The following is a 26,426-nucleotide window of genomic DNA, read 5'->3' as shown; positions in this document are numbered from 1 at the left end:
GTTTCCAAGGAAGCTGGAGTAGGGTCAGTCCTAATCCCTTTGCAGTTGCATAGTGACTCCAGGCTAACTCTGCATTTGCTAATTCCTCCCTGCCAAGGAGCTAACTCTGCTAACTCCTCCCTGCCAAGCCAGGTGTTTCCCAACAGGAAGTTTTTCTTAGCATCTTACTATGGTAGATATTCAGCTACAATGGTATTTAAAGCTCAACTGGATGTCTTAAATTCAAAATAATCAACTATGCATGCATTTTCAGTGCAGATTAAGGGGATGATGTTGGTCAGACTGACAGCAGGAATGTAGTGGCATTGCAGCATCACCATGTATAGAGAGTAAGACAGAGAACCTTAACAGAAAGATGCAAGACTCATTTCCTAAGAAACGAGTGAAAAGACTGAAACATTATTGAAATCCTAGAAGCAAAGTAGTATGTGAAAGCAGCTCAGGCAAATACCTCCTTTATTCACCGGGTTATAAGAAGGAAGAGAAATGAGTGGTGTGGTGACCTAGTGGTGAAGAGGCATGCCTCACACTCAGGAGGTTGAGAGTTCAATCCTAGGCAGTGACAGGTGTTTCTCTATCAGGGTGCAAAAAGAACATATCTGCTGCTATTGGAAGAAATATCCATCTGGGTTCAGTTCCAAGTGGGGACAAAGACACTGGAAACATGGAGACTGCTTGGAAAGATGGTTTAATGGTGGTCAGGATCACATGGCTTGAGTTCCTGAACAGAAAAGGCATGAGATCCTGTGTGCTCCCTGGCTTTATGCTTTTTCTTGAACTTTCTGGGGCACAGGAAGAGTACCCTGATTGGCTGTCAGACTCCCAGGGGGTGGGGGTCTTAGCTAGCCTTGTAGGTTGTCCCTCAAGCTTGCCTGAGCCTTGCCATGTGGTGAGTTTCTGTTCTAGATGGGTTCTATTATGATGCAGATGATGGTTGACAAAGGTGGGGGGGAAATGAGTGAGCTTAGCTGAGGCCTTAATTGCCCATTGACAAAGGTGGGGGGTGGCAGGAAGTTGTTTTGTCTTTAAAACATGTTTCTCCATTTCTCATCCAGGGAAATATATTCTGCCTTTTAAATATTTTCTAAAATATTTCATTCTTCTAGGAGGGGGGTGGGTGCTAAATTCCTACACTGCAAACTCCACATAGGTGTCAGGAAGGGCATCTGGCCAGTAAATGTTCACCTTCATTCAGTCGCTCCAATACACACACACACACACACACACACACACACACACACACACACACACACACACACAAAGGGATTACAGGGTCATAAAAAGCAAAACAAATAAGAAGAAAGAGAGATACCACACAATCAAACTCACAAGATTCTGCTATAATAACCTATCTTAATACAGTGAAATTCTAGTCTTGCCATGGAGTTGATTTTTGGCCCTTTCTGCCTAGAAGAACTATGCAAGTCCTGGGCCTTTTCTATGTGCGTCACAATACGTGATATGGAGTAAATGTGTCATTTGTTTCAATTAAAGCAATGAGTTCCCATGGCCACCAATGAAGATCTGCTTTTGTTGTTGTTGTTGTTGTAGTTTTAGATTACTATTGCTAGGGACTATGTCTGGGCAGAGATATCTGAGTGATTTGCATTTCAAATCTTTCAAAGGCCTTTCTTTCTCTAGAGCAGGGGTCTCCAACCTTGGCAACTTTAAGACTTGTGGACTTCAACTCCCAGAATTCCTCAGCCAGCTTTGTCCACAAGTCTTAAAGATGCCAAGGTTGGAGACCCCTGCTCTAGACTGAATTTCCCCATCAGACTAGAATGCTTGCATTCAATGTTTTTTGATCAGACCATTTGTACATGTGACTTACATTCTTTCATTGAAACCTTTTTATTATACACAATAGTGTTTGATACTCACATAACAGTTGTTCTCTTTCTCTCTCTCTCTTTTGGAGCAATAGTATTAATTTGAAAGTGTTGAGATAGCAAGTCTGGTTGGAACTCCACCACATATGATTTGAGGGCTTTTCACCAATTAACTGTTCATGCTTTATTTGTTTATTTGTTTATTTATTACATTTATTTATGATATTTATTTATGAAATTTACATGGCTGCCCATCCCGCGGAAAGTGTCTTTTATTATACTCGCAGAAAATGCATTCTTCCCTGGGAATGCCTCCAAAGTGAAATTTTACCACTAATCTTACTGGAAGTGTCTTCTGCTTCTGAACTTCAAGGACTGATGATCCCTGCATGGCATTGCCACCACTGAAGTGCTTCTCCAAATAGCTTGCACACTAAAGATGTAATCATATAGCCACAATGAAAGGGAAGAAAACCCTATCCTCTAAAACACTCCTTAGTTTCCTTTGCTTGCTTGCAAAAATAATTAGACGCCCAGTTCAAATTACCCTGGTTCAAAACTTTGCAAGTTTCAGAGTGCAGATCTTAGAGAGGTGGGTTTTTTCCCCTGATTTCTTAATGCTGTGTTAATTCTAAACACAGGTTTAGAAATGAGGGGAGTGTTAGACTCTCTCCCACCCCCACTCCAAAAAAACCCTTGTGTGAACAATTGCAGATGTAAAGGCACAGAAGCAGTTAAACTAACAAGCAGGCAAGAAGAGGCTGTAATGAGTGATGAACACATTTCCTGCATGTAAATACCAGCTGTTTTTCTTTTGAAAAGATTAAGTATATTAATAAAAAAAAAAGCCACACACACATGGCATGTCTGCAAGCAGTGTTGGCTTTGTCAGCTGATGAAAAGCCACATACATAAACTAATTTTGCATGCTCTCATCAAGACCATTTAAACAGCAATATTTCACATCTGCACATCTAATCATGAAAGGACGAAGCTGGCAGTTTTATTGTAGTTGTGTGTTTAAAGCAACTTAAAACCCACAATTATTTCCAGGCCCTATGAAGAAGTGTTGGACTTTTGAGATTCATAGGAAATTGTTTAAAGAGACAGAAATGTATCAGGAGACTTTAGTTTCTGTTTTGGAAATCAATCTTCTTCTCGTCTTACTGTTTTAAACTATAACAGAAGGCACCAAAGCTTTTTACTTAGAAGCCTACAACATCTACAAAAGTAGACATTTATCCTGGTTGGGAAAAGTGGGGTGGAGCATTCAGGCTCCAAATTTGGCAGTGCTCACCATTTCCATGTTTTGAACAAGAGCTTGTGATCTCAGGTTCCTATGTAGTTTTGACCCCTGTCTCCCTGCTGAAGATGACATGACAGTGACATTTGGAGGACATTCACCTTTGCTCTCCTGCCCGTTCTTGTGTCTCCTCCCTGAAGTCATCCTAATAGGGTGAGTATGACGACAACCACTGCACTAATCAACGTCTATTGTATGCCAGTTGCTGGCTGAATTTGACAAAACCAATCTCTTATGTGTTTACTGATATTCTTAATTTGGCTGAACAAAGCTGCCAAAGATTCATCATTTTGGTAAAAGGTTTTAAGAGCACTGTAAGGAAAGTGCCAAAAGGCTAGCAAGGAACAGCTTGGTGGACTGACAGTTAAGGCTGATGATGTCAATTCTTTATTTATTTATTTTTTACACGTATGGCATCCAGACTGACAGTAAAACATTTAGTTGAGGTTTACGATTTCTGCAATGTGGCTCCAATATGTGCCCTATTCGTTAAATTTTTCATACTTTTTTTATGCCACTGAACTAACTACTGCTGATCCTAGTCATTGTGAGTCGCTTGCCTGACACTTGGCTATTCTTTAACAAGTGATTCCCTCCTATGCACAACTTGTATTCTTGCGAAGGATGGCATGACAACATCCCATGAAAACAACTGGAAACTTGATTTCCCTATTCCACTCTGGGTGAATTCCATGCTCTCATGTATTCATCTTCCAAATGTTTGACAAGAGGATATACTTATATGCCTGGGTGTTTGCATTGCAGAAGTGTAGGTATTTTGTAGGCTATTTGCATTTGTGCAAAAGGAGTTTCAAAGCACATAGTTTTTGGCAGCAGCTCTTGGACTACTTAGCTTGCTTATGACACACTACTCTATACTTGAGTATATTCTTTTCTGTACTGTATGTTGCGTCATCTTCTTTATATATTTTGTGTGTGCTTCAGAAAAAAGTTACCATTCAGTTAGTGATGGGTTTCAAATTTTTTTACTACTGGTTCTGTGGGTGTGGCTTGGTGGGCGTGGCATGGCTTGGTAGGTGTGGCTTGGTGGGCATGGCATGGCTTGGTGGGTGTGGCTTGGTGGGCATTGCAGTGGAAAGATACTATAAAATCTCCATTCCCACCCTATTCCAGGGGAAGGATATGGCAAAATCCCCATTTCCTCCCAATCAGCTGGGACTTGGAAGGCAGAGAATAGATGGGGGCAGGGCCAGTCAGAATTTTTACTACCGGTTCTCCAAACTACTCAAAATTTCCACTGCCAGTTCTCCAGAACTGGTCAGAGCCTGCTGGAGCCCCCCTCTGATTTCAGTGATAATCATGCATTACATTTTCATGTGCATTGTTAATAGGTGACTAATGCATAGCTAATAATAGTTATTGTCAAAGTACATTGGAATTCATGAGAAGTAGCAGAGCTGTAATCGACTCTGAAAAACATCAGCAATTGCTAACAAGTTTTTAAAGGACCGTTTTAATGCCTACTTTTATAGTTCTGAAGGAAAAGAAGTTAAACAACCGTTACACTTGCAGCTATAACCACCAGCATTAGAGATACTGTATATGGCTCCTCAATTGTGAAGCATAAATTGTGACTTGATGGTTCTGGAAATTTTTATTAGAGGTCTGTAATTTTGAAAAGACGAAAAGAGTTTGGGGTTTTTTGCCCCTTCCATTACTGTTTGAGATTAATGTAGGTAACTGATGTTGGAACGGAGTCCCATCCCAGTTAAACAAAATTTCTTCTAAAGCACTCAAACCTAGTTTCAAAACTACCGATAATGCCTTATCCTACACTTTGATTTGGTTATGCACCAAAAGCACCAAGCACAAGGCCTTCCAGGATTCCAAAGAGATGCCTGTGACCTTTAAGAGGTCCTTAGACTGTTGACAATGTGATAATATTCTATAAAAATATCTGGAGATTTAAATTTTCTAGATAAAAATAAAAACTTTCCTCAGCTCATGCAAGTCATTAATATCTTAAAAACAGATGGTTTGAAAGGACAGAAACAACAATGTAATTAGCGATCCTGATTTTCAAGGACATGGATTCATCTTAAAATTAGATTCCAAGAAAGGCTATCTAATTAAACACATCGACCACTATTACTAGAAGTTGAAATCAAGATTTAAAAGTTTAGGAATCGCTAATCTACTGTCTAAATGTCTAAAATGTTTATTGGTATGCGTGATATGTTTTTGCAGATCTGGTGACGAAATAATAAAAGAAAACCTCTTTGGTTTAGTTTCTTATTATAGCCTGTAATAGCTACGATACATGTTATGTAATTGTTCAGATTCTTTAATAATATCTTTAGTGAAAGTTGCTCTTCATTTAACCTGTTGTTGTTTCTGAGTTCACACCACAAGCAAACATTCAAGTATTTCTAAGAAGATGTGTTTAGTCAACCTTTTCTCTGCAAAAGAAATATCCAGAGTCAATTTAAATATGATGCAAGAGTTCCATTAAATAGGAAACGCTAGTGGTTTTTTTTTTACTTATTTTTAAAAAGCCACAGCTATTTATAAGCCAAGCATGTATCAAAACTTCAACATCAGGAAAAAGCTTGACCATTTCTTGTGCACCCTGTCCTTGAATGAAATGCTCTACACCCCAACAAGCTGCTTCTTATTTGGGTAGGTTTTCCATAAACACTTACAGATTAACAGGGACCTTGTAGGTGATCTAGTCCAACATCCCCACCCAAACAGACCCTACACCATTTTTGACAGATGGCAGTCCACTTGTGGCTGTTCCATACAGAACATATAATTCCCAGAATGACACTCACTCACTCATTCACACTCACATTTCCCACCCAACAACATATGATAAGCTCTATTTGAAAATGTATCCTGGATTCTTGGGATCAATATAGTTCCCTCACCACTCAACTTGACTGGTTTGTTAACATGGAGCTCATCATAGCTGGCAGCCAGTCATTAATGGTGGACTCCTGTGACTTCTTTCCTTCCCCCTCAAATTCTTGAGAGTGGAGCAAAACCCTCATTTCTCTGCATCTGGAGCCAGGCATGGGTTAAGAAGGTGATTTGGGCTTTCACTGTGTCCCAAAACTATAATTACATGTTTCTGATTTCTCAGGGATCTGCAAGAAAATTACTGGGAGGGAGTGGGAAAATTTGCTGCTTTCCCGTCTCTTGCCAAATTGCATGCTTAGAGTTGAAAAAATGTCACAGGAAGAAAGGATTATTATGTCCCCTCCTGATCAGCATAATCACATGTATTATAAACTCCACAAACAGGAATGTAGTCCAGTTTGTGGATTAATTGGCCAAAAAGTTAATAGTCAAGATGGTATCACTACTTGGCATCCCTAATGGAGCAGTAAAGGAAAAAAGAACCAATAGGATATTAGTTATCAGCATCCTTCATTAAGTTCTCCCCTGAATGTGTATCTAGATCTGTAGAGCAAAAAGAAAACAGTAGCTGGTAGACCTGGATAGATTTCAATAGATTCTGGACATCACCATGCAATAGATTCATTTTTATTTTGGTTGAGCCAGTGTCTTCCTATGGGTTTCATCATTGTCTCTCCTTAGAGAGGAACCCTAAGAAACCAGACAAATTCTGCAAGTTGCTCTTACAATACAATCAGCTAATAAATAAATAAATACATTTCACAACTGGAGAGCAGCACTGATGGAAGCCCATTGTATCTCAACTTCACAGCAAAAAAGAAAAAGAAAGCCAGGCAGAGTCCAATTTTTTCCATTCCCTCTTCTTACATAATATTTAAAGATGCAGGATCTAAAACAGATCATGCATAGAGGTTCACATGTGCATACTATCCTTGAGTGCAAACTACAATACAATCACTGGTCAACCAAAACTTCTGTGCAGACGGATAGCTTTCTTGGAGTTTACAGAACAGGAATTCCTTCTCTTAAATCAGAAGAGGTGAAGAATTCTGTACAACAACACTGAACATGAAATCCATGTAGAAGAGATGGGAAACTACTTTCACAAACTTGACTCATCCATAGAAGAGCATCAGGCATTTTTTAAAAATCACAGATAAGCTAGTCATGGCCAATGAGGGGCATGTGGCTCTCAGTTGCAAAAAGGGCATTGGGGAGAAATAGGAAGTCCTTGCTGCCTATTTCATTGATCAACTGCACAATTGAGCTGGCTGGCAGGGGAAGGCCTGACAGTGGGTTCCTTACTATCATCTCATAAAATAAACGTCAAATAATCAAGAGTAAGAACCTTTTCTTCTGCATTTTTAAAGCTGAGAATTACTTTCAAGGCTGAAACACTTTACATTTGAAATCAAATGTTTTACATCTCAAAATTCCTAATGTATAGTAATGAAGGCTGGTAGAAAATCAGAGTTTTGAGGGTTCTCTTTTGCCTTGAGGTCTTTCCATTAACCAATTTGTACTTCTCACTACTTTCTCTGGTGATCCACTGTTTTACTCCATTTTGTATTGAGTCTGTTCCCTTTTTAAAGCAATTTGGAAGGGAAAGGGAAAGAGGCAAGGCAAGGCAAGGCAAGGCAAGGCAAGGCAAGGCAAGGCAAGGCAAGGCAAGGCAAGGAAAGGAAAGGAAAGGAAAGGAAAGGAAAGGAGTGTGTGTGTGTGTGTGTGTGTGTGTGTGTGAGAGAGAGAGAGAGAGAGAGAGAGATTGTTTGGTTTTTTAAAAGTAGAGAGAAATGTATGAGAAAGAGATAACATTTATACATATAGAAAAGAGAAGAGTGTCTTCCAACCATGTCCTTTTTCAGTTATTCTTTAAAGGAAAATGGACAGATGTCTTTGTCACTGAAAACTGATTCCGCAAATGCTGAATAAAAGTTAGTTAAAAAGTTAATAAAAGTTGAGTAATGTTTTTGAAACTATGCGGTACAACTTGGCTTTTTAAAGACTTGCAATAATAGAAACTAGTTTGAGAATGCATTGTAAACCCATTTTAATAGTGCTTCCCTGTTTACGAGTTCCAGGGCTATTTTTTGTTTTCCTAAACTTGTGATTATCATGGGCTGCACTAAGATCTGGTTCCAATCCTAACAATCCGCTAGCTAAAAAGCCTGATCTTATGTGTCCTTCTTATTAGTAGTCTAAGAATAATACGGGAAAGCATATTCCCAAACTTTCAGTTCCTTGAGATTTCCTGTGGGGTTGTGAAAGATTGTTTTAACTCTTCCCCAGCTTCTGAAAACTCGTATGATTCAGCTCCATGAAACGTTTTCATTATTGCACTATGAAGGTTCTCCCAATCCAATCTCAAGCAGTACTTTCGCACGATGAATTTGGTTTCTCCTAGTTGGGTCCCAGAATGATTCATTCGCTGCAGATTCCTCATGTTTCACAATCTGGAGTCTTGGTTTACTCCATTCTGCTCATTCCTTTGTCCTTCTTTGAAGGAATGTGTAGTTCTCCCATCCTGACAGAAATATGGCTGAACTTGGACTCGTCTCTTCACAAGCTTCTGCAAAGGGTGAGGAGTTCTTTCTCCATTCAACTTTCAACCATTCCAGGACACCCAGGGATTTCTGTGGATAGAAGGAACCAATTTTAGTTAGCTTGTTGTGGTGATATATTAACTCTAGAAAAGTTATATCATAATTGTTAATTACTTATTAGATTTATATCATGCCTTTCTTTTATAGCACTCCACCCTCCCATTTCCATCCCCATCATCATCAACATCATCTTTTAATGACCCCATAATCCCTTGCGGGGTGGAATCTGGACAACTGAATGGAGCTGTGTGTATATTGGCCTTCCTATCACCATCCCATTTCCCTCCCTCTCCCTACCCACAAAATCCTGCGACATTAGGTTGAGTTGATAGAGAGTGACTGACTCGAAGTCTCCTAATGAGCTTCTGCCATTGAGGATAGACCAGAATCTGGGTTTTCCTTCTCTGGTTTTTCTTCTCTTACTCAACCCTAACCCTAACTGTCACACAAAACTTGGCTTTTGAAGATCTTTCTTAAAATTGTTTAGCATTCTTCACTGTTATAGTATTTCAAACTGCTTTTAATATTGTGTGCTGCCAAAACGTTATGGAATTGAGTTAAAGCATTCACACCTGACTAGCAGCAGAAACCTCAATGCTTCAGTGATGCTAGTTTAGGTACATTATTGAAGTGAAGAAAGAAGTCACTTATAAGGAGAAGATCTGCCTGATGCAGGAAATAAAACCACGTAATATATCAGTCTGTCAACCCTAAGTTTTAAATCTTACATCTGCCCTTTCAGGCCAATAACCTTTGACTCTCTTTTTTTTTTCCAGCTTGGAGATTGTAATCTACCTGTTCTATAAATACACAAAGGTTCTGTTTCATTGAGCAGCATTGATTCCTGCCTCACCAGCTGTAGTCCTTAAACTATTCATCATTTGTTCTTTTGTTACCATGTTATCGTATTTCTTTCTTTCTCAAAGTCACGGCCCTTGTTCATCTCATAATCATATTCAATGACAAACACACACACCCCAAATTATCCAGAAGGTTGTAAAACATTTTAAAGCAAAATTGCAAAGAACTTGAAACGCACTGGCTAATTCACCGAGAACATAACCGTTTCATTAAATGTAACAAATAATAAGCACAGCTCGATGGAAAGCAGTCAAAAGCAATACATATTGGAGCAAAAAGCTCTAGCTTTTCCCACTATGCTGCTGATGGGATCTAAGTCAGAGGTGAACTTGGTTAAACTTGGAATTGTGCAAGAGAGAACACTGAAAATGTTGATCTAGAATGCAAAAGCAGAGAAGGAAAAAAAACACATGTGGGAATTCATATTTTTAAAATAAGAATGAAAACACAATTGGGATTGCCTGTACTCAAGTGATTGAATCTCAATTTATTGTCAAAATATACATAAACATTTGCCCAGGCGTCACATTCTTTTGGCTTTAAAGCAAAGCTGGTGATAATTTTTTTCCCCTATTACTACATCACTTTTGCATTTTATTCACTATCTGAGCTGGAGATGCACAACCTCTGGATGAGATACAGCTTCCAAAAGTATTGTTTAGATATGCCCCCTATCTCTAAAAATTATCAGATTGGAGAAAAAGAATAAACATGTGGAGTGTTTTCATTAATTATTAAAAGTATTTATACAGTGTGGTGGGGTTCTTTTTATTTTAAGTACTTCCGAGTGATTTACAATATTTGTAAATGCATAAGATAAAAAGGGTTTTAAAAAGACAGAGGAAAAACAAAATAAGAACAATTCATACCAAAAGCAAATCTTAAGGAAAAATTAATGACTGAAGGAAGTCAGTGAAAAAAGGATTCCTAAAATAAATCAATGTCAAGCCTTGCATTTAAACTACAATATTTATATCTAAATCACATGTATTTTATTTATCCTGGCCCCTTGGCATGGACAAATCTATATACTAGGAAATAAGAAGAACAATTATTGCTTACCCACCTCCGTGAACTGATATGCCTATCAAACCAGAACAAGCTGATGAAAGGTTTCCATTCAACATACTGAGCAGAAAACTGGTGTTGTTAGGCATTTTTTAGATTAATGAAATTATATGCATGGAAGAAAAGAGAAAGGAAGGGAAAAATTTAAAAAACACACACGCGCACAAAGACTAGCTATCGTTTGCCAAGTCACTTTTGGTGAAGATAAAAATTAAATGCCGGCACTGAATGTTGATTCTGATTCCTTGGGCTAATCCAGTGCAAGGGGTAGCCTTGATGACTTCTCACTGCAATTTTTCGGACTCAGAAATAATTTGATCGATTTCCTAGACATTAAAAAAAAAAAAAAAGAGCTTGAGAAACCTGTAATTCACATGAACTACAGATTATACAATCCGCCCTTGGTTCCAAGAAATTAGGTACATTAATGGAAGAGGATGTCAAATTCTTTTCAAAACAATAAAAAGCCCTGCCAGTAAACACACTTCCAAACTCTCTGTATTCTTCTTTGATTCCGGGTCCCCTGTTTTATCAATGCATGCACAATAGCATGTAGCCCTTTTCATTTCATGCCCAAAGCTTTTCACAATTTTTCATTGCTCATACTTTAAAAAAAAAAACCAGAAAAATGTTACCTGCCTACTCCTTTGGGAACCAGAATCTTTTCTGTCAACCAATTCTATCCCACCATTTTAACACCAAATTCTAGGCATTTTTGGCCATTAGCTCACCCATCCCCAAAGGAGGTTTTACATTCAGTTATGTGATCTTAGCCAACTTGGCCAGCAATCTTGCCCTTTGCCTCCCTCGCCGATTGCTCTTCCTAGATACTAAAATTCAGAAAGCATCTTTGCTACCAAAGACTAATACGGCTCTCTTCTTACAAGTGATCTTAGGTAGGTTTTCTTTCTATCCAATGTGATTATTCACTTCTTTCCAAAAACGTGCAATATTACCAAACATTCTGGGGGTCACGCCATTACATTCTGATTGTCTCTTTCTATCATACATTGTAATTCATTTTCCAGGTTGCATTATTTTCCCAAGATTTTGATGCTTGTTTGAGAAGAGAAAGATGGGGAAAAAATCTTTTTAATTTGGGTGTAATTTGGGACAACCTAGCAGTTCGAAAGCATGTAAAAATGCATGTAGAAAAATAGGGACTGCATTTGGTGGGAAGGTAACAGCATTCCGTGCGCCTTTGGCGTTTAGTCATGCCGGCCACATGACCACAGAGACATCTTCGGACGGCACTGGCTCTTCAGCTTTGAAATGGAGATGAGCACCACCTGCTAGAGTAGAGAATGACTACTACATATATGCGAGGGAAACCTTTACCTTTGCCTTTAAATGAGCAGAAAGAATATCTAAGGATAAGATGAAATTAAATGTAAAAATACTTAAGAAAAATTATTCTTCTTGCATGAAATGAGAGAAAAAAATGAGACTTCCCATTAAGCTGCAAGTCAGATGTGCCAAACTCTCTTCTATGAAAGTCAGTGAAACTCCTGGATTGCACCCAAAGAAGACTATAGTACTGGTCTGCAAGCCTGGCCAATGGCCTGTAATTCAGCGACTCAGAATGGGATAGCACCACTGAGAAAATGTTGTGAAACCTGGCTTCTTTTTTGCAAGAATTTGACTCTGTCTCTGAATTTAGGAAAATCCAAAATTCCTGGCCCATTCTTTCAGAAAGAATACTTCCTCTTACATTACTTACTTACTGTAAATAAGATATGTCAGCCTGTTTCATATCTTCTGGAGAAAAAAATATATGGGCAGTTATATAGAAATCTCTGGTGGTCCAATGGTTAGAATATTGCAGGCAAACTTTGCCCGTTGCCAGGAGTTCAATCCTGACCAGTTCAAGGTTGACCTAGCCTTCCATCCTTCCGAGTCAGTCAAATGAGGACCCATATTGTAGGGGGCAATATGCTGACTCTGTAAACCACACAGAGAGTACTGTAAAGCATTATAGAGTGGTATATAAGGCTAAATGCTATTGCTATATAATATTTATTACATTTATTAAAGCTCACCACAAAAGCTACTTTGTCTGCTCAATTTGTACTGCTGGCCTCAGTTACACTAATTTACATTAATTCTAATTTCATTTGGACTAAAAAGGTTTGCATAATCTAAGAATTTCTTTTTAACTACTTTTATCTCCGCCTAATTATAGAGCACATTAGAACTTTGCCAATTGGGGGTCCTAGCATGTCAGAGAAAACATGACCATTTACAGCTCCAAGGGAATGGGAAATACAGCTGCTGTTTTATAAATCAGGAAACAATCTGCATGTTGGATTTGGAGAAGGAATTTCCTTTCCCCAGCTCTCTCACACTAATAAATTTTAAAGCTTATCTCAAATGTTTAATAAATATAAGGTAGTAGAAGATAACAGCTACCATATTTCTCGTTAAACAATTGTTATCAGAAGAGAAAGGAGTCATGTGCAACTAAGGATTAAAATATTAATTTTATATTAATATGACATTTGCTGATGGTTAAGGTTTATTTTACAATGTCATTACAGACTTATGTCATTACAGAACTGTTGAGCTACAATCTCCAATAGGTACTAATATGGCTTGCAATGGGGGAATGTTGGGAGTTCTAGTTCAAGCAACCTCGATCTACTCCATTTGTTTGGTTTGCTCTAACAATCATGACTATCCTCCTGGAATTTGTCTCTCAAAGAATATAAATTCTTCAAACTCCGGTAAAATTATGAAGACACGTCAACAGTTTATGAAGACAGGTCAACAGTCAGAGAACCCAGAAGCCAAACTATATAACTTATTCCGTGATACACTTCTATTATATTAAGCAATATTCATGAACAGATGGGTGACTATGGACAGTGTCTTGGCTGTAGCTAGGAAGTTATATTGTACAAAACCTTCAGCAAACATTCACAGGAGTATACACATAAGAAATGGAAGAGTGGAACAGCTGTTCCTTAGAAATTTGCTCTGTAAAGTTTAAGGTTGGTTAGTGGAAAGAATAGTCTTGTTGCTAATGTAGTGATAGCCTGCTCTAATAAATTCAGGATTGTTGCTTTGCTATACAAGAGTGCCAAACTCTATACTTTTGTGAAAGAAGGGGACAATAAGGGTGCTATTAATTGGCCTTGTTGAGTATATTAAAATATGTAGAAAATCTGGATCCTCTACATGTCATGGGAGGTAGTTTATATAATGTGGAATAAAATTACAGATGTATGTATCAAAGCAGGCTAAGTGGCAAGTTACAATAATTAAATCTTTTTAATTCACATAACTACTTGTGTGAAGATAACTCCAATTTTAAACATTTTATCCACATATGAAATAGACTGGAAGGTTCCAGAGCTGGGTGACAGGAATGAGATAGCAAATAAAGGCAAATGAATAATAAAATGATGTGATAATAGTACTCTTAATTTTTTTTTAATAATGACACTCTATTGGTGGAGCATCATGGTGCAATTGTATTACCGTATTTTTCAGAATATAAGATGCACATTTTCCCTCCTAAAAGAGGCTGAAAATTTGAGCGCTGTACTTTGAATGTAGCTTTTTCAAAGCTTTTTTTCAGCCCTAACAAGGCGCTAGTGAGTGAAGCGATCTCTGTGCTTTGCCTGCTTTTCTCATTGCTTCTCTCTCCAAAGATCAGCTGTGCTATAGAAGCTGTTTTTTATCCCCAAGCAGGGGATAAAAACCAGCAAACTAATGTGCTGAAGCTGACCAGACTAAGGACTCTAGCCAGATGAATAACCTGGTAGGCAGATTTTTTTTTCTTATTTTCCTCCCCAAAAACTAAGCTGCGTCTTATACTCCAAAAAATACAGTATTTGGGAAAGTTTATGGGCAAAATGGAATAGATGTAGAATATCCACATTCTATATCTGGATACATTCTGGGGTCAAAATTGCATCACATTATTTCTAAAGGTAAAACAATGGCATTTCAGATCTGTAACCCAATGCCCAGCCTGGTGAGATAATGCATTAAGGTCAGATTATTACCCTAGTCCTGTGGCATTTTTGGAGCTGGAAAGGAAGAGCACATGCTTACGTGCAGAGTGTATATGCTCACAACTTTAGTTGTATCTTTCCTTTTTTTGCTCCTTTTTTGCTCTTTCATAACTAAAGTACTAACGCGCATACTGTATATGAATGGAGATTTCAAAGTATGCTTATAAATCCTCTTCTTTTAGCTAAGTTAAAAATGCAACTGCATTGTTTTGTTGCAGTGTCAGGGACGCCTGGGAGAACCAATCTAAAAAATAAGTGGACTTTCCCTAAGAAACTATAGGGAATTTTAAAAAGCTCTTTCTTTGACCTTTAATCAAATTAAATTGTGACTGATAAAAATGCTAGCTCACTTCCCACTTTCCTCCCATTCACAATACAACAAGAGGTGAGGGTGATATGCAAAGCTGGCTGGCTGCTGTTTCTTCACACAGATTGTACTTTGTGCATATTAGAACTGCATATAATGAGTGAGATACAGGTTGCCACTCATCTGTTATTTCTGATGTGAAATAAAAATTTACTTGTGTTTACTATCTCTCTGTATGTATGCACACATGTGCATACTTGGTACTCAAAATCCCAGATCTTATTTGCACTGATGCCAAAGGTGCATTGTTTTAAGAGGACAGCTTTCTGAAATCCTATCATCTTTCACAGTTTTGCAAAATGAATTCTGCCCCTGGAGCTCATGCTTAAATCCATTTTAAGGGCCGCGGTGTGGCTCAGGCTGTAAGAAGCCTGTTATTAAAACACAGCTGCCTGCAATTACTGCAGGTTCTAGTCCCACCAGGCCCAAGGTTGACTCAGCCTTCCATCCTTTATAAGGTAGGTAAAATGAGGACCCAGATTGTTGGGGGGGCAATAAGTTGACTTTGTAAATATACAAATAGAATGAGACTATTGCCTTACACACTCTAAGCCGCCCTGAGTCTTTGGAGAAATGTAAACAAAAAAAAATTTGTAACTCATGGAGCAGAACTAACAATATATTGAACGTTGTGCCTCCTCACTACTGTAAAAATTAGTCATCTGTTTTAAAATTAAATCTGGGAAATGGGTGGCTCAGGGAACTGTCAATGCAAAATGAATATGGGGAATATCATTTATTGCACTTGGTTACATACTGTATGATAAAAGCGTTAGCACCATAATTACTATAAACCACAAGTTTATTACCAATCATGTGAGAAACACCATAAGTTCTTGTAACTGAAAGAGATTTTAGTGTTAGGTTGTCCAAATAAGAGTTCCATATTATTTGATGTCATAGGTTTTTTAATGATTATTTGATTATGAGTAACCTATTGTTCATTTGAAGGGACGCGGTGGCTTAGGGGCTAGGACGTTGAGCTTGTTGATCGAAAGGTCAGCAGCTCGGCGGCTTGAATCCCTAGTGCTGCCGTGTAACGGGGTGAGCTCCCGTTACTTGTCCCAGCTTCTGCCAACCTAGCAGTTCTAAAGCACGTAAAAAATGCAAGTAGAAAAATAGGGACCACCTTTGGTGGGAATGTAACAGTGTTTTGTGCACCTTTGGCGTTGAGTCATGCCGGCCACATGACCACGGAGACGTTTTCAGACAGTGCTGGCTCTTCGGCTTTGAAACGGAGATGAGTACCGGCCCCTAGAGTCAGCAACGACTAGCACGTATGTGCGAGGGGAACCTTTACCTTTACCTTTATTGTTCATTTGATCAACAGAGAATGGCCCAGTAAAAAGAAAGGACAAAACGCTCAATCTAAATCCCTTTTCAATTAACTTAATTTTGGCAAAGGTAGGAGCTGATTCATAATAAATTAAGGGAGGGACCAAAGAATCTGGAGCCAAACCCTCATTCCTGGAAACCATCCTAATACCTTAATGATTGGAATGCCAAATTGTTGCCATATTTCATACAAGTTCATGCCAGAGGCTTTTCTTGTACAGCAACTTTTGTGGATTCTGGGGCCCATCAAGATAATGAATCATTATTTATTCATGCATTTATTTATCACATTTTCTATACTGTTCAGTTTTTTTCCCACCTCAACCTCTCCTCAAAGACTGATCTGCCTATTTCCTCATGCTGCATTTGCATCCCTGCAGAATAACTCAAGTTAGACCTTTGTATTCAGTCAGGAGAAAAGGACTTTTCTCCAGCGTACATAATTTTGCATTCCCTTTCATCTACTTGGAGAAGAATGATCTGGAGGCATTTTGGAAAAATATATTTTGAGTAAACAAATTGATTTATTTGCCTGGGTTTTTTTTTTAATGATGATGATGATGATGACATCATTAAAAAAGGACAACAAAGAATGTTCTTTCTGCGCCAACTCAGTAAGCTCAAACTGCCCAAGGAGCTGCTGATCCAATTCTACAGAGGAATTATTGAGTCTGTCATTTGCACCTCTATAACTGTCTGGTTCGGTTCTGCAACCCAACAAGAAAAACACAGACTTCAGAGGATAATTAGAACTGCAGAAAAAATAATTGCTACCAACTTGCCTTCCATTGAGGACCTGTATACTGCACGAATCAAGAAGAGGGCCGTGAAAATATTTGCAGATCCCTTGCATCCTGGACATAAACTGTTTCAACTCCTACCCTCAAAACGACGCTATAGAGCACTGCACACCAGAACAACTAGACACAAGAACAGTTTTTTCCCGAAGGCCATCACTCTGCTAAACAAATAATTCCCTCAACACTGTCAGACTATTTACTGAATCTGCACTACTATTAATCGTTTCATAGTTCCCATCACCAATCTCTTTCCACTTATGACTGTATGACTATAACTTGTTGCTGGCAATCCTTATGATTTATATTGATATATTGATCATCAATTGTGTTGTAAATGTTGTACCTTGATGAACGTATCTTTTCTTTTATGTACACTGAGAGCATATGCACCAAGACAAATTCCTTGTGTGTCCAATCACACTTGGCCAATAAAATTCTATTCTATATGCATCCATGAGATTTTGTGGAATTTTTCAGACCAAGCAATGGCTTACCCCCTTTTTTTTTTTTTTGAACATGACACAGAGAGTAAGGTGGATGAAGGTAAACCAAGCGAGAGATCAAAGATTACAAAATTGATTACTGAGTTTACTAGCTGGCCTGGAAATCACATTTCTAATAGTGATAATAAACAACATCCAAATCTTGTACTGTATATTAAAAAGAATTAACGAGAAACTTTATAGCTACTTGGCTGCATGTGATGGAAATACTTCTCCAGATGTAAGGCAATTGTTTATGGAATTTGAAAGAGCTGGGTCATTCCTAAGAGTTAACTAGTTGTTTAGAATATTTCTGGGAAATGTTACTTCCTTGTGATCAGATTCCCGGATTTCTTTTAGATGATATATTTATCTGATGCTAACAAGTACATAAGGGGTGTATGAAGCATATTTTCAACATAATGTTTATGTTCTGATATCACATCCCTGTATATTAAGGTTATCATGACTAAAGAGCCATGTGAACTTGTACTGTAACAATGCCCACCATTTAAAACCACCCATGTTATAATAGAAACCCTTTATCTATAGGCCTGCCAAGATATGTACGGTAGCTAATTTTTCAACTATTAACAAGTGGATAGACTACATTTCAATGGTGTGTGCAAAGATATAATTATGAACATGTATTTTAATATTGGTAAACATTAAAGCATTTTAATGTTGGTAAATACTTTGAAAAACCATAAAAAGATACAGCCATATGAAATCCCTTCTTGGCACAAGTAGGAGAAAACCATAACATATCCAATGGTGACAGAACCAGCAAAACACAGCTAGCAGAACAAGTCCCTCTTTCTTAATTGAAAGAGACTTCTGTACAGAACCTGGTTTAAAAATAGTTCTAATGGAAAAAAATCACTAAACCCTATGTTTATAAAGAGTCTGTATAAGTCTGACAAGCAGAACCAAAAATGCCTGTTGGGCATTATATGGATGTATGACTCTGCAGAAGCCAGGGCTCTAGCCTCGCCAGCATCCCAAGCCAAAATGGCCTTGAAGGGCTCTGCCCTATGACTAGAGGGGAAGAAGCATGCCTCCATCAGCCCCTGGGGCCTATAAGAGTTTGGCAGATCCCAACCGCTAATCCCATCAGCAGCCAAATGGTCAGGGAAAGATGCCAAACACCATCCAAAGCAAAAATTAAGTTAGGAAAAGAGAAAGAAACAACTTTAAAACATCCCCACCCATCTCTCTGTTTCTCTCTGTCCGTCTCTCTCCCTTTCCCCCCACCTCTCTTTCTCTCTCTCTCTCTCTCTCACACACACACACATAAAGAGAGGGGAAAACTCTTAAGCTGCCCCAGGAAGGGGCTGGGAATGAGTTGAAGGCAATATAATGAAGACATGGAAGGGGGGGGAAAGCAATTTATTATTTCTTAAACGTATTTAATATTAAATACATTGTACTTAATATTAAAACATTTAAGAAATAATAAATTTTAATATTAAAATTACTAGGGCACGTCCTTGTTGTGAGCAAATGAGGAAGAGGTCAATGCTCTTGTTACCTCTCGCTTGGATTACTGTAATGCTCTCTACATGGGGCTCCCCTTGAAGAGCACCCGGAGGCTCCAGTTGGTTCAGAATGCAGCTGCGTGGGTGATAGAGGGAGCCGCACATGGCTCTCATGTAACACCACTCCTGCACAGGCTGCACTGGCTACCTGTGGTCTTTCGGGTGCACTTTAAGGTTTTGGTTACTACCTTTACAGCGCTCCATGGCTTAGGGCCAGGGTACTTACGGGACCGCCTGCTGCTACCGAATGCCTCCCACCAACCCACACACTCGCACAGAGAGGGACTTCTCAGGGTGCCCTCCGCCAAGCAATGTCGACTGGCGGCCCCCAGGGGAAGGGCCTTCTCTGTGGGGGCTCCCACCCTCTGGAATGAACTTCCCCCTGGACTTCGTCAACTGCCTGACCTTCGGACCTTCCGCTGCAAGCTGAAGACGTATCTGTTTATTCGCGCAGGACTGGCATAGGAATTTTAAATAGTTTTTAATATTTTTAATATTTTAATATTTGATACAAATTTTATGGGGTTTTTAAGGTTTTAAATGTTTTAATTTGGCCATAAATCTAATAAGTTTTTTAATTATTGTTTTGTCTGTATATTATCATTGTTTTTATCTTGGCTGTGAACCGCCCTGAGTCCTTTGGGAGAAGGGCGGTATAAAAATTCAATAAATACTAAATACTAAATACTAATGCTATAAAATTAGTCAAAGACCTCTCACAGGTCAGGACATGAGGAAGAGGTTGAAGTTGAACTGTGTTGAAGTTGAACTGCGTTGAAGTTCCTTTTCTTTACCTCAGTCCCTGACCATAGTACCTATCTGACACTTTTCATGCTACTAGCCAATTTATTCTGATATTTCAGCATGCCATTATCAGCCAGCATATTTCATTGTTTTGGTTGCCCGCTGATTTTTTTTTCTTTGTTACAAAGATTCATGTTCTTTAATCCACAAGTATGAGTGATTTGCGGGTCTTTAGGGACATCAGAATTAGCTCTTCAAGATTTATAAGTATCTGACTTTTATCTATGCCAGCTTTCTGTAGACTTCCCTGAGACTGTTTGCAGTGGCAGATTGCTTAAGAGGATCTCCAAGCCCTTCTCTGGCAACATGAAAAGCAACCCAGTATTTATAACAACAGGTAAAAACAGGAAGATGAAGTCCTTGGTGAGCTTCATTTATGAAAGTTAACCACTGCTGGCATTCAGTGAATTGAAATGGGTGGCTGTCTGTCCAAGGTCAGTGCTTGAATTGCAGCATATTGTGTTAACTCTATTTCTATCACTCTGGAAATCACTTCATCTCCCCATGATGAGTCCTTGGGCAGGAAAGTAATGTGAAAATATCTGTGAAAAGGAGACATTGTGATCTAAATGATCGGATACCAGATTTGAGTTGTTAATGGAATGATATGGAGTATGTATCTAGTCTAACCATAAAAAAAAGTGCCTGAGGAACTAAGGAGCTAATTAGTGAACTAAGGAGCTAAGGACTAGAAGGCCTCCAAGGTCCCTTCCAACTCTGTTGTTATATATATAATTGCATGCAGCCAAATGAACCTTTCTATGCAGGCATTTTGAGAAAATTCAGGTTCACTGTAACCCTATCAAAGTGGCATTAAGTAAACAAGAACTGCCTATTTTGAGGAGAAAACACTGGGGTAAAGAGCAGTTATTTATTCAGATCAGTAGTGGTATTCAGCCAGTTCCATCTGGTTTGGGAAAACTGGTAGCGGCAGGGGCGGGAGGCTCCACCCACCTTCCCGGATGTCATCACGTCCCATTTTTGACGCTCTGTGAATGCGCTCACATTTGCGAACTGGTAGCAAAGGTAAGTGAATCCCACCTCTGATTCAGATGGATGCTGAACAGGGACGGACAGACTGTCTCAAGAAATCTACAAGACTTCCATGATAAAGAAAACAAAAACAAATGCTAACTAAGACAATACATTGCTTCAGATTTGATTTAAAAGAGGTGGGCTGGAAGACCCAAGAATGAAAATGCAGCCTCTAAACTAGCCGTGTTATTTTTCTGACTCATTAAACTAGCCATGGTGTTTTTCAGGACCATTGTTTTCCACATGGCTGCTTCAGGGAAGCCTCTGCATTATCTGTTGACCCTGGAAACAGTCATGGCTGCTTTACTGGATTATGGTTTATAGGCTGTGAGATGAGTGAATCTAGCCATAGAATTTCCTGATGAATGAACAAAGAATAAATGGCTCAACCTCATTTTACAGAATGTGTTATTTGATTTTCAGAAAACTTGAATAGTGTGAATCCCAGAAATCCAACTTATCCATTGTATTTATTTATTTATTTATTTATTTATTTATTTATTTATTTATTTATTTATTTATTTATTTATTCATTCATTCATTCATTCATTCATTCATTCATTCATTCATATTTTTATACCACCCTTCTCCGAAGACTCAGATTTGCAAGTGAAGGCCATTTATTCCAGTTCAAACGGCTAATTTCTTTCCAAATGCTATCAAATGTTAATAGTTCATTTCTTTATGAGAATGTACTTAGATGTCGTATGCAGACTTTTGCATAATGAAATTATTATAAGGCAGCAGCCTTGTTACTTATCAACGAGCACTTTTTAATGCAGTGAGTTTTGCTTCTGATTAACATGCCTAACAATGCACTGCAAGTGAATTAAATATCCAAAAGAAATAATATATGTACTTTGGGGTTCAACTGTGGAGTCCTTGATGCTCTCTGAGCTTGGATGTTGGCTTGTAGATGTTGCATTACTTGACTGGGATTGGCAACATTACCAATTCGAGTGAGTGTGGGGTTTGCTCCCTGTTTAAATACTTTAGCTTGCTCCGTCAGTGTTGGTGGGGAGTAATTTTCTCCTTGGAAGGTCTTTGAATGGGATATGTTCTGCTTGACTGTTGGTCCAGTGTTAATCCCTCCTCATCCTGGGTGTCGGCTGCTGGAGAAAAGGGCGCTGACCTTTTTTATTTGTTTGTTTGTTTGTTTTTTGTTTACATTTATATCCCGCCCTTCTCTGAAGACTCAGGGCGGCTTACAGTGTGTAAAGCAATAGTCTCATTCTATTTGTATATTTACAAAGTCAACTTATTGCCCCCCCAACAATCTGGGTCCTCATTTTACCTACCTTATAAAGGATGGAAGGCTGAGTCAACCTTGGGCCTGGTGGGACTAGAACCTGCAGTAATTGGAGGCAGCTGTGTTTTAATAACAGGCTTCTTACAGCCTGAGCCACACCGCTTGTTTCCTTCATAGCTTTTGTACTGTCTCTTTTGAATGGTGTTTAAATATGGTTTATCTCTATCTCCACTGAGGGCTGATTTGTCTGAATGGCCCATTTCTAGAAATTCCCTCGCTTTTTTTTTTTTTATTTAGCCTGTTCTAGGATGCTTACTGTTCTCCAATTGGAAAGGATGGTTGAGTATGTCTATGGGTTGTAAGATTCAGGAACGTTCATCTTGTATTCTGATTGCTGTTGATCGTTCATGGATGCGTTCTGCTAGACTTCTGCCTCTCTGTCCTACATAATGGCTATAAGAGTCCTTACACTGAATGTTTGTAAATGACATGGTTTTTTTATTTTTATTTTGGGCTCTTTAGGTTTACTTAAGGTATTTTGGAGGGCTTTAGTTAGTATGTGTGCTACAGCGATACCATGTAGTTATAATAATCTGTTGGTTGTTTCTGAAATGTTTTGATGTAGCTTGTGCTGGTTGTACTTGTCTAGTACAAACGCATTCCAGCAACCCAGAACAAAGAAAAAGGAAACAAACTTCAACACACAACAACTTCCACACAAAATGGATACCTATACAACCTTATCAGAAAATGCCTGACCATTCAATCCATTACAGCACAATCTATTAAACACATCATTCAAAGAGATAATTACAAAAAGCTAAGAACGAAAGAAACAGACCATTTGCTCTGGCAACTCTCTGGCAACCAATACCCAGATAAGGAGGAATTAACACCAGAAAAACAATCAAGAACTACCAAGGAGAAAAACTCCACCAACTGGCAGGACAAGCTACCATATACAAAGAGCAAACCTTACACTCTCTAGCACTGATGATGTGCAACATCTGCAAGCAAAAAAACAAGCTTAGAGAGCACCAAATACTACAAAGTTAATTAAACCTGTTCCTGTCCTCAGCAGTCACATGTACTGTCTTTAAAAAAATATATTTAAAGCTACTTGGAGCATATTATTCATGCCCACCTCCTGAACTCACTATTGTAGCTGGAGCTTTCACAGCTTGAATAGCTATCTTTGAAATTTGAAGGATTTATCAGCCTCATGTAGAGAAAGCATTTTAGCCCTAAATCTAAATGTTGCTTCAAAAACCTAGTGTGATGATAATAGACCAGACATCTGGATAAATGACTCTTTCAGTGGATTATAGTGACTTGGGAATAAAAGAGGGCATTCCGATGGTGACTTAGGAAAAAAACATTAAGCAAATGAAGCAACTATTTCATTATTCTATAAAATGCAAATAAACACTTTTGTCCTCTGCTCATCTAGCTGGCTTGCTCTTTGGAGCCAATGATTTTGTCAAGTTGAGTTTTGTAATTTACAGATCTACTTCCTCTAACATCAGAGGAGGTAATTAAACTGAATTCTTTGGAGCTGAATAATTATTTTGCTACCAAGAACACTCAGTTTTCTTTACAGTGATCTAATGTGCTATATATTCTGCTTTCTTATTTTCTCTTCCTTGTGGTTAAGGTTACTTTCTCTAGAATCAAGATTGCAGGAAAACTATGCAGTCTTTAAAATGTCTGCTAGCACTATCCTTAAACAATTAGTAGTTGTTATAAATATCTGATCCCTTAAGTCAGTCTATCCCCATGCAGGACCCCAGTGTGAACAAACAAAACTTCAGAAATTAGAGGTATTCTTCTATCTACAAAAATGTATCACTATAGAAGACATTTTCAGGAACTTTTCCCATCTCCCAGTTTTTCTTACATTACTGATGACACCAGAGGTGGGTTCTACTTACATTTACTACCAGTTTGCAACGGGAGCACGTGTGCTGTTCACTTTGCGCTTGTGTGCACACTTCTGCGTATGCGCAGATCATCAATTATGACGTCCGAGCAGGTGGGGGGGGGCGCTCCCACTGCTTTTACTATTGGTTCTAAAGAACTGGACAGAACCGGGAATAACCTACCACTGGATGACACCCACATTCAAGATTACTGTTATTTAATCTACAGAATATGGGATCTCTCAAATCAGAATAATCTCCAGTTTGAGCAGGTTATGAGCAACCATTTGCAGATCTGATAAACCTTGAATAGTATCTTTGCAACAAATGCATTTAAGAGTAAGTACTGAAGTGGCTCCTTACATGACCACTGGCTCCTTATTTCAGATATGTTTTCTTACCAGGAAACCCTCAATGACTTCTACCATGGCAGAGACTCTAATGTACATTAATGTTTCTTTAAATTTCAGGGAGATATTCAGAGATGTATCTGCCTTGAAAATGGCCCCTCTTGAACTGTATAGCACAAACATCAGCAGTCCACCATAGGAAATGTTTTATGATAGTTTGTATTATGTCATAAAATGTTTTATAACATTTGCCAAATTTCAATTCCATGGAAGCCATAGGTCCTGGATTTTGTATGTATTCCGTAAGCTAGCTCATCTAAGTTACCTTTGGTTCAGAAGGTTTTGCCTTACGATATACCATTTCTCCCAGTTAAAAGTTAGAAACATAAGAGTTTTGCTAATATATAGATGCATGAGTATGTAATGTGCACATGTAAATTTCTTTTCACAATTTGTTCAGTAGCTGTCAAGAGGGATGTCTATATCTCATACAAGGCCACTTTAAGGACAGTTAGGAAGTGGAAACCGCAATTAATCAAAACTTTACATTTTCACAATAGAATCAAAAGAACTAATTTCCTATGAGGACACTGGAAATGGAATTTCAAAGACTATGGAGAGAACAAAAGGAGATTTCCTATGCAGAATTTATGCTTCCAAAAGAATTGGCCTACCAAACTAAGCTAACTTCATTTAGTGATACTTATATGCATACCTACAATTTTATGGCTGCCCATCTCACTGCAGTGACCTTGGGCAGTGTACAAAGTTTAAAATAACAATTCAAACCATTACACTTGCTACCAACCTGCCTTCCATTGAGGACCTGTATACTGTCCTCACAATACAAAGTCCTCACAAGTCAAAAAGAAGGCCGTGAAAATATTTACAGACCCCTCACATCCTGGACATAAACTGTTTCAACTCCTTCCCTCAAAACGACGCTATAGAGCACTGCACACCAGAACAACTGGACACAAGAACAGTTTTTTCCCCGAACGCCATCACTCACACAGGACTGGACTAGATTTTAAATTTAGATTTTAATGGGTTTTATTATATATACTGTTTTTTAATTATTTGGCTATATCAAATAAGTTTTTTAATGGATATTTTATTCTGTATTTATATGTACCTTTTTTATTTGCCTGTGAACCGCCCTGAGTCCCTAGGGAGATAGGGCGGTATACAAATGTGAAAAAATAAATAAATAAATAAATACTCTGCTAAACAAATAATTCCCTCAACACTGTCAAACTATTTACTAAGTCTGCACTACTATTAATCTTCTCATTGTTCCCATCACCCATCTCCTTCCACTTATGACTGTATGGCTGTAACTTGTTGCTTGTATCCTTATGATTTATATTGATATTGTTTCCTGATTGCTTATTTGTACCCTATGACTATCAATAAGTGTTGTATTTTATGTTTCTTGATGAAAGTATCTTTTCTTTTATGTACACCGAGAGCATATGCACCAAGACAAATTCCTTGTGTGTCCAATCACACTTGGCCAATTAAAAATTCTATTCTATTCTATTCTACACACAAGGTCACCAAAAGGCCAAATATCTTCACAAGCAATGTTGTTTGGCAACAAAATAAGCTGCTTAGGAAGGTGATGGACTGAGTCCACCTGCAGCAGTTAAACAGAACACAGTCCTAGAATAATGTAGTTGTGCTTCCTGAATGGTAAAGTCTGTATTAAGGAGGGGATTAAACCAGAACCCCTTCAGGTCTGCTCCACATCTAGGATTCCATCACCCAGACCAGTCACATTCTGTGAGTGGCATGTATTGGACTTGGGAAGCTGGTCTGTGCAGTTATATGAACCAAATAGAAATTTCTTCAATGTAGAGCTGCATTAGATTGGACTTGTTTTATCTGCTTGTTTAAAACATTTGCATATTGAGTTCTCATTAAGGGGGGGGTGGAGTCTCAGAATAATTCTCAATAAAATTTTATTTATCCAGGACTC

The 26,426-nt window shown here is 38.4% G+C and overlaps 2 protein-coding genes across 2 annotated transcripts in view; one reads left to right on the top strand and one right to left on the bottom strand.

The window, feature by feature from the left end:
• SH3TC2 (SH3 domain and tetratricopeptide repeats 2) overlaps positions 1-25,074 on the top strand; it is a 144,368-nt gene extending 119,294 nt beyond the window's left edge. The window contains exon 19 of the mRNA XM_058173411.1: positions 25,006-25,074. Within this exon, the coding sequence (XP_058029394.1) occupies positions 25,006-25,030 (25 nt within the window). The 3' untranslated portion in view covers positions 25,031-25,074. The remainder of the gene's footprint in view (positions 1-25,005) is intronic.
• Positions 6,629-26,426, bottom strand: part of ADRB2 (adrenoceptor beta 2) — a 73,214-nt gene continuing 53,416 nt past the window's right edge. The window contains exon 2 of the mRNA XM_058173422.1: positions 6,629-8,648. Coding sequence (XP_058029405.1) covers positions 8,614-8,648 — 35 coding nt within the window. The 3' untranslated portion in view covers positions 6,629-8,613. The remainder of the gene's footprint in view (positions 8,649-26,426) is intronic.

This window comes from Ahaetulla prasina, chromosome 2 (assembly GCF_028640845.1).
Source record: "Ahaetulla prasina isolate Xishuangbanna chromosome 2, ASM2864084v1, whole genome shotgun sequence".
In the NCBI taxonomy this organism is placed as follows: domain Eukaryota; kingdom Metazoa; phylum Chordata; class Lepidosauria; order Squamata; family Colubridae; genus Ahaetulla; species Ahaetulla prasina.
The sequence above is the reverse complement of the archived record's forward strand: the minus strand, read 5'-3'. Positions and strand labels throughout refer to the sequence as shown.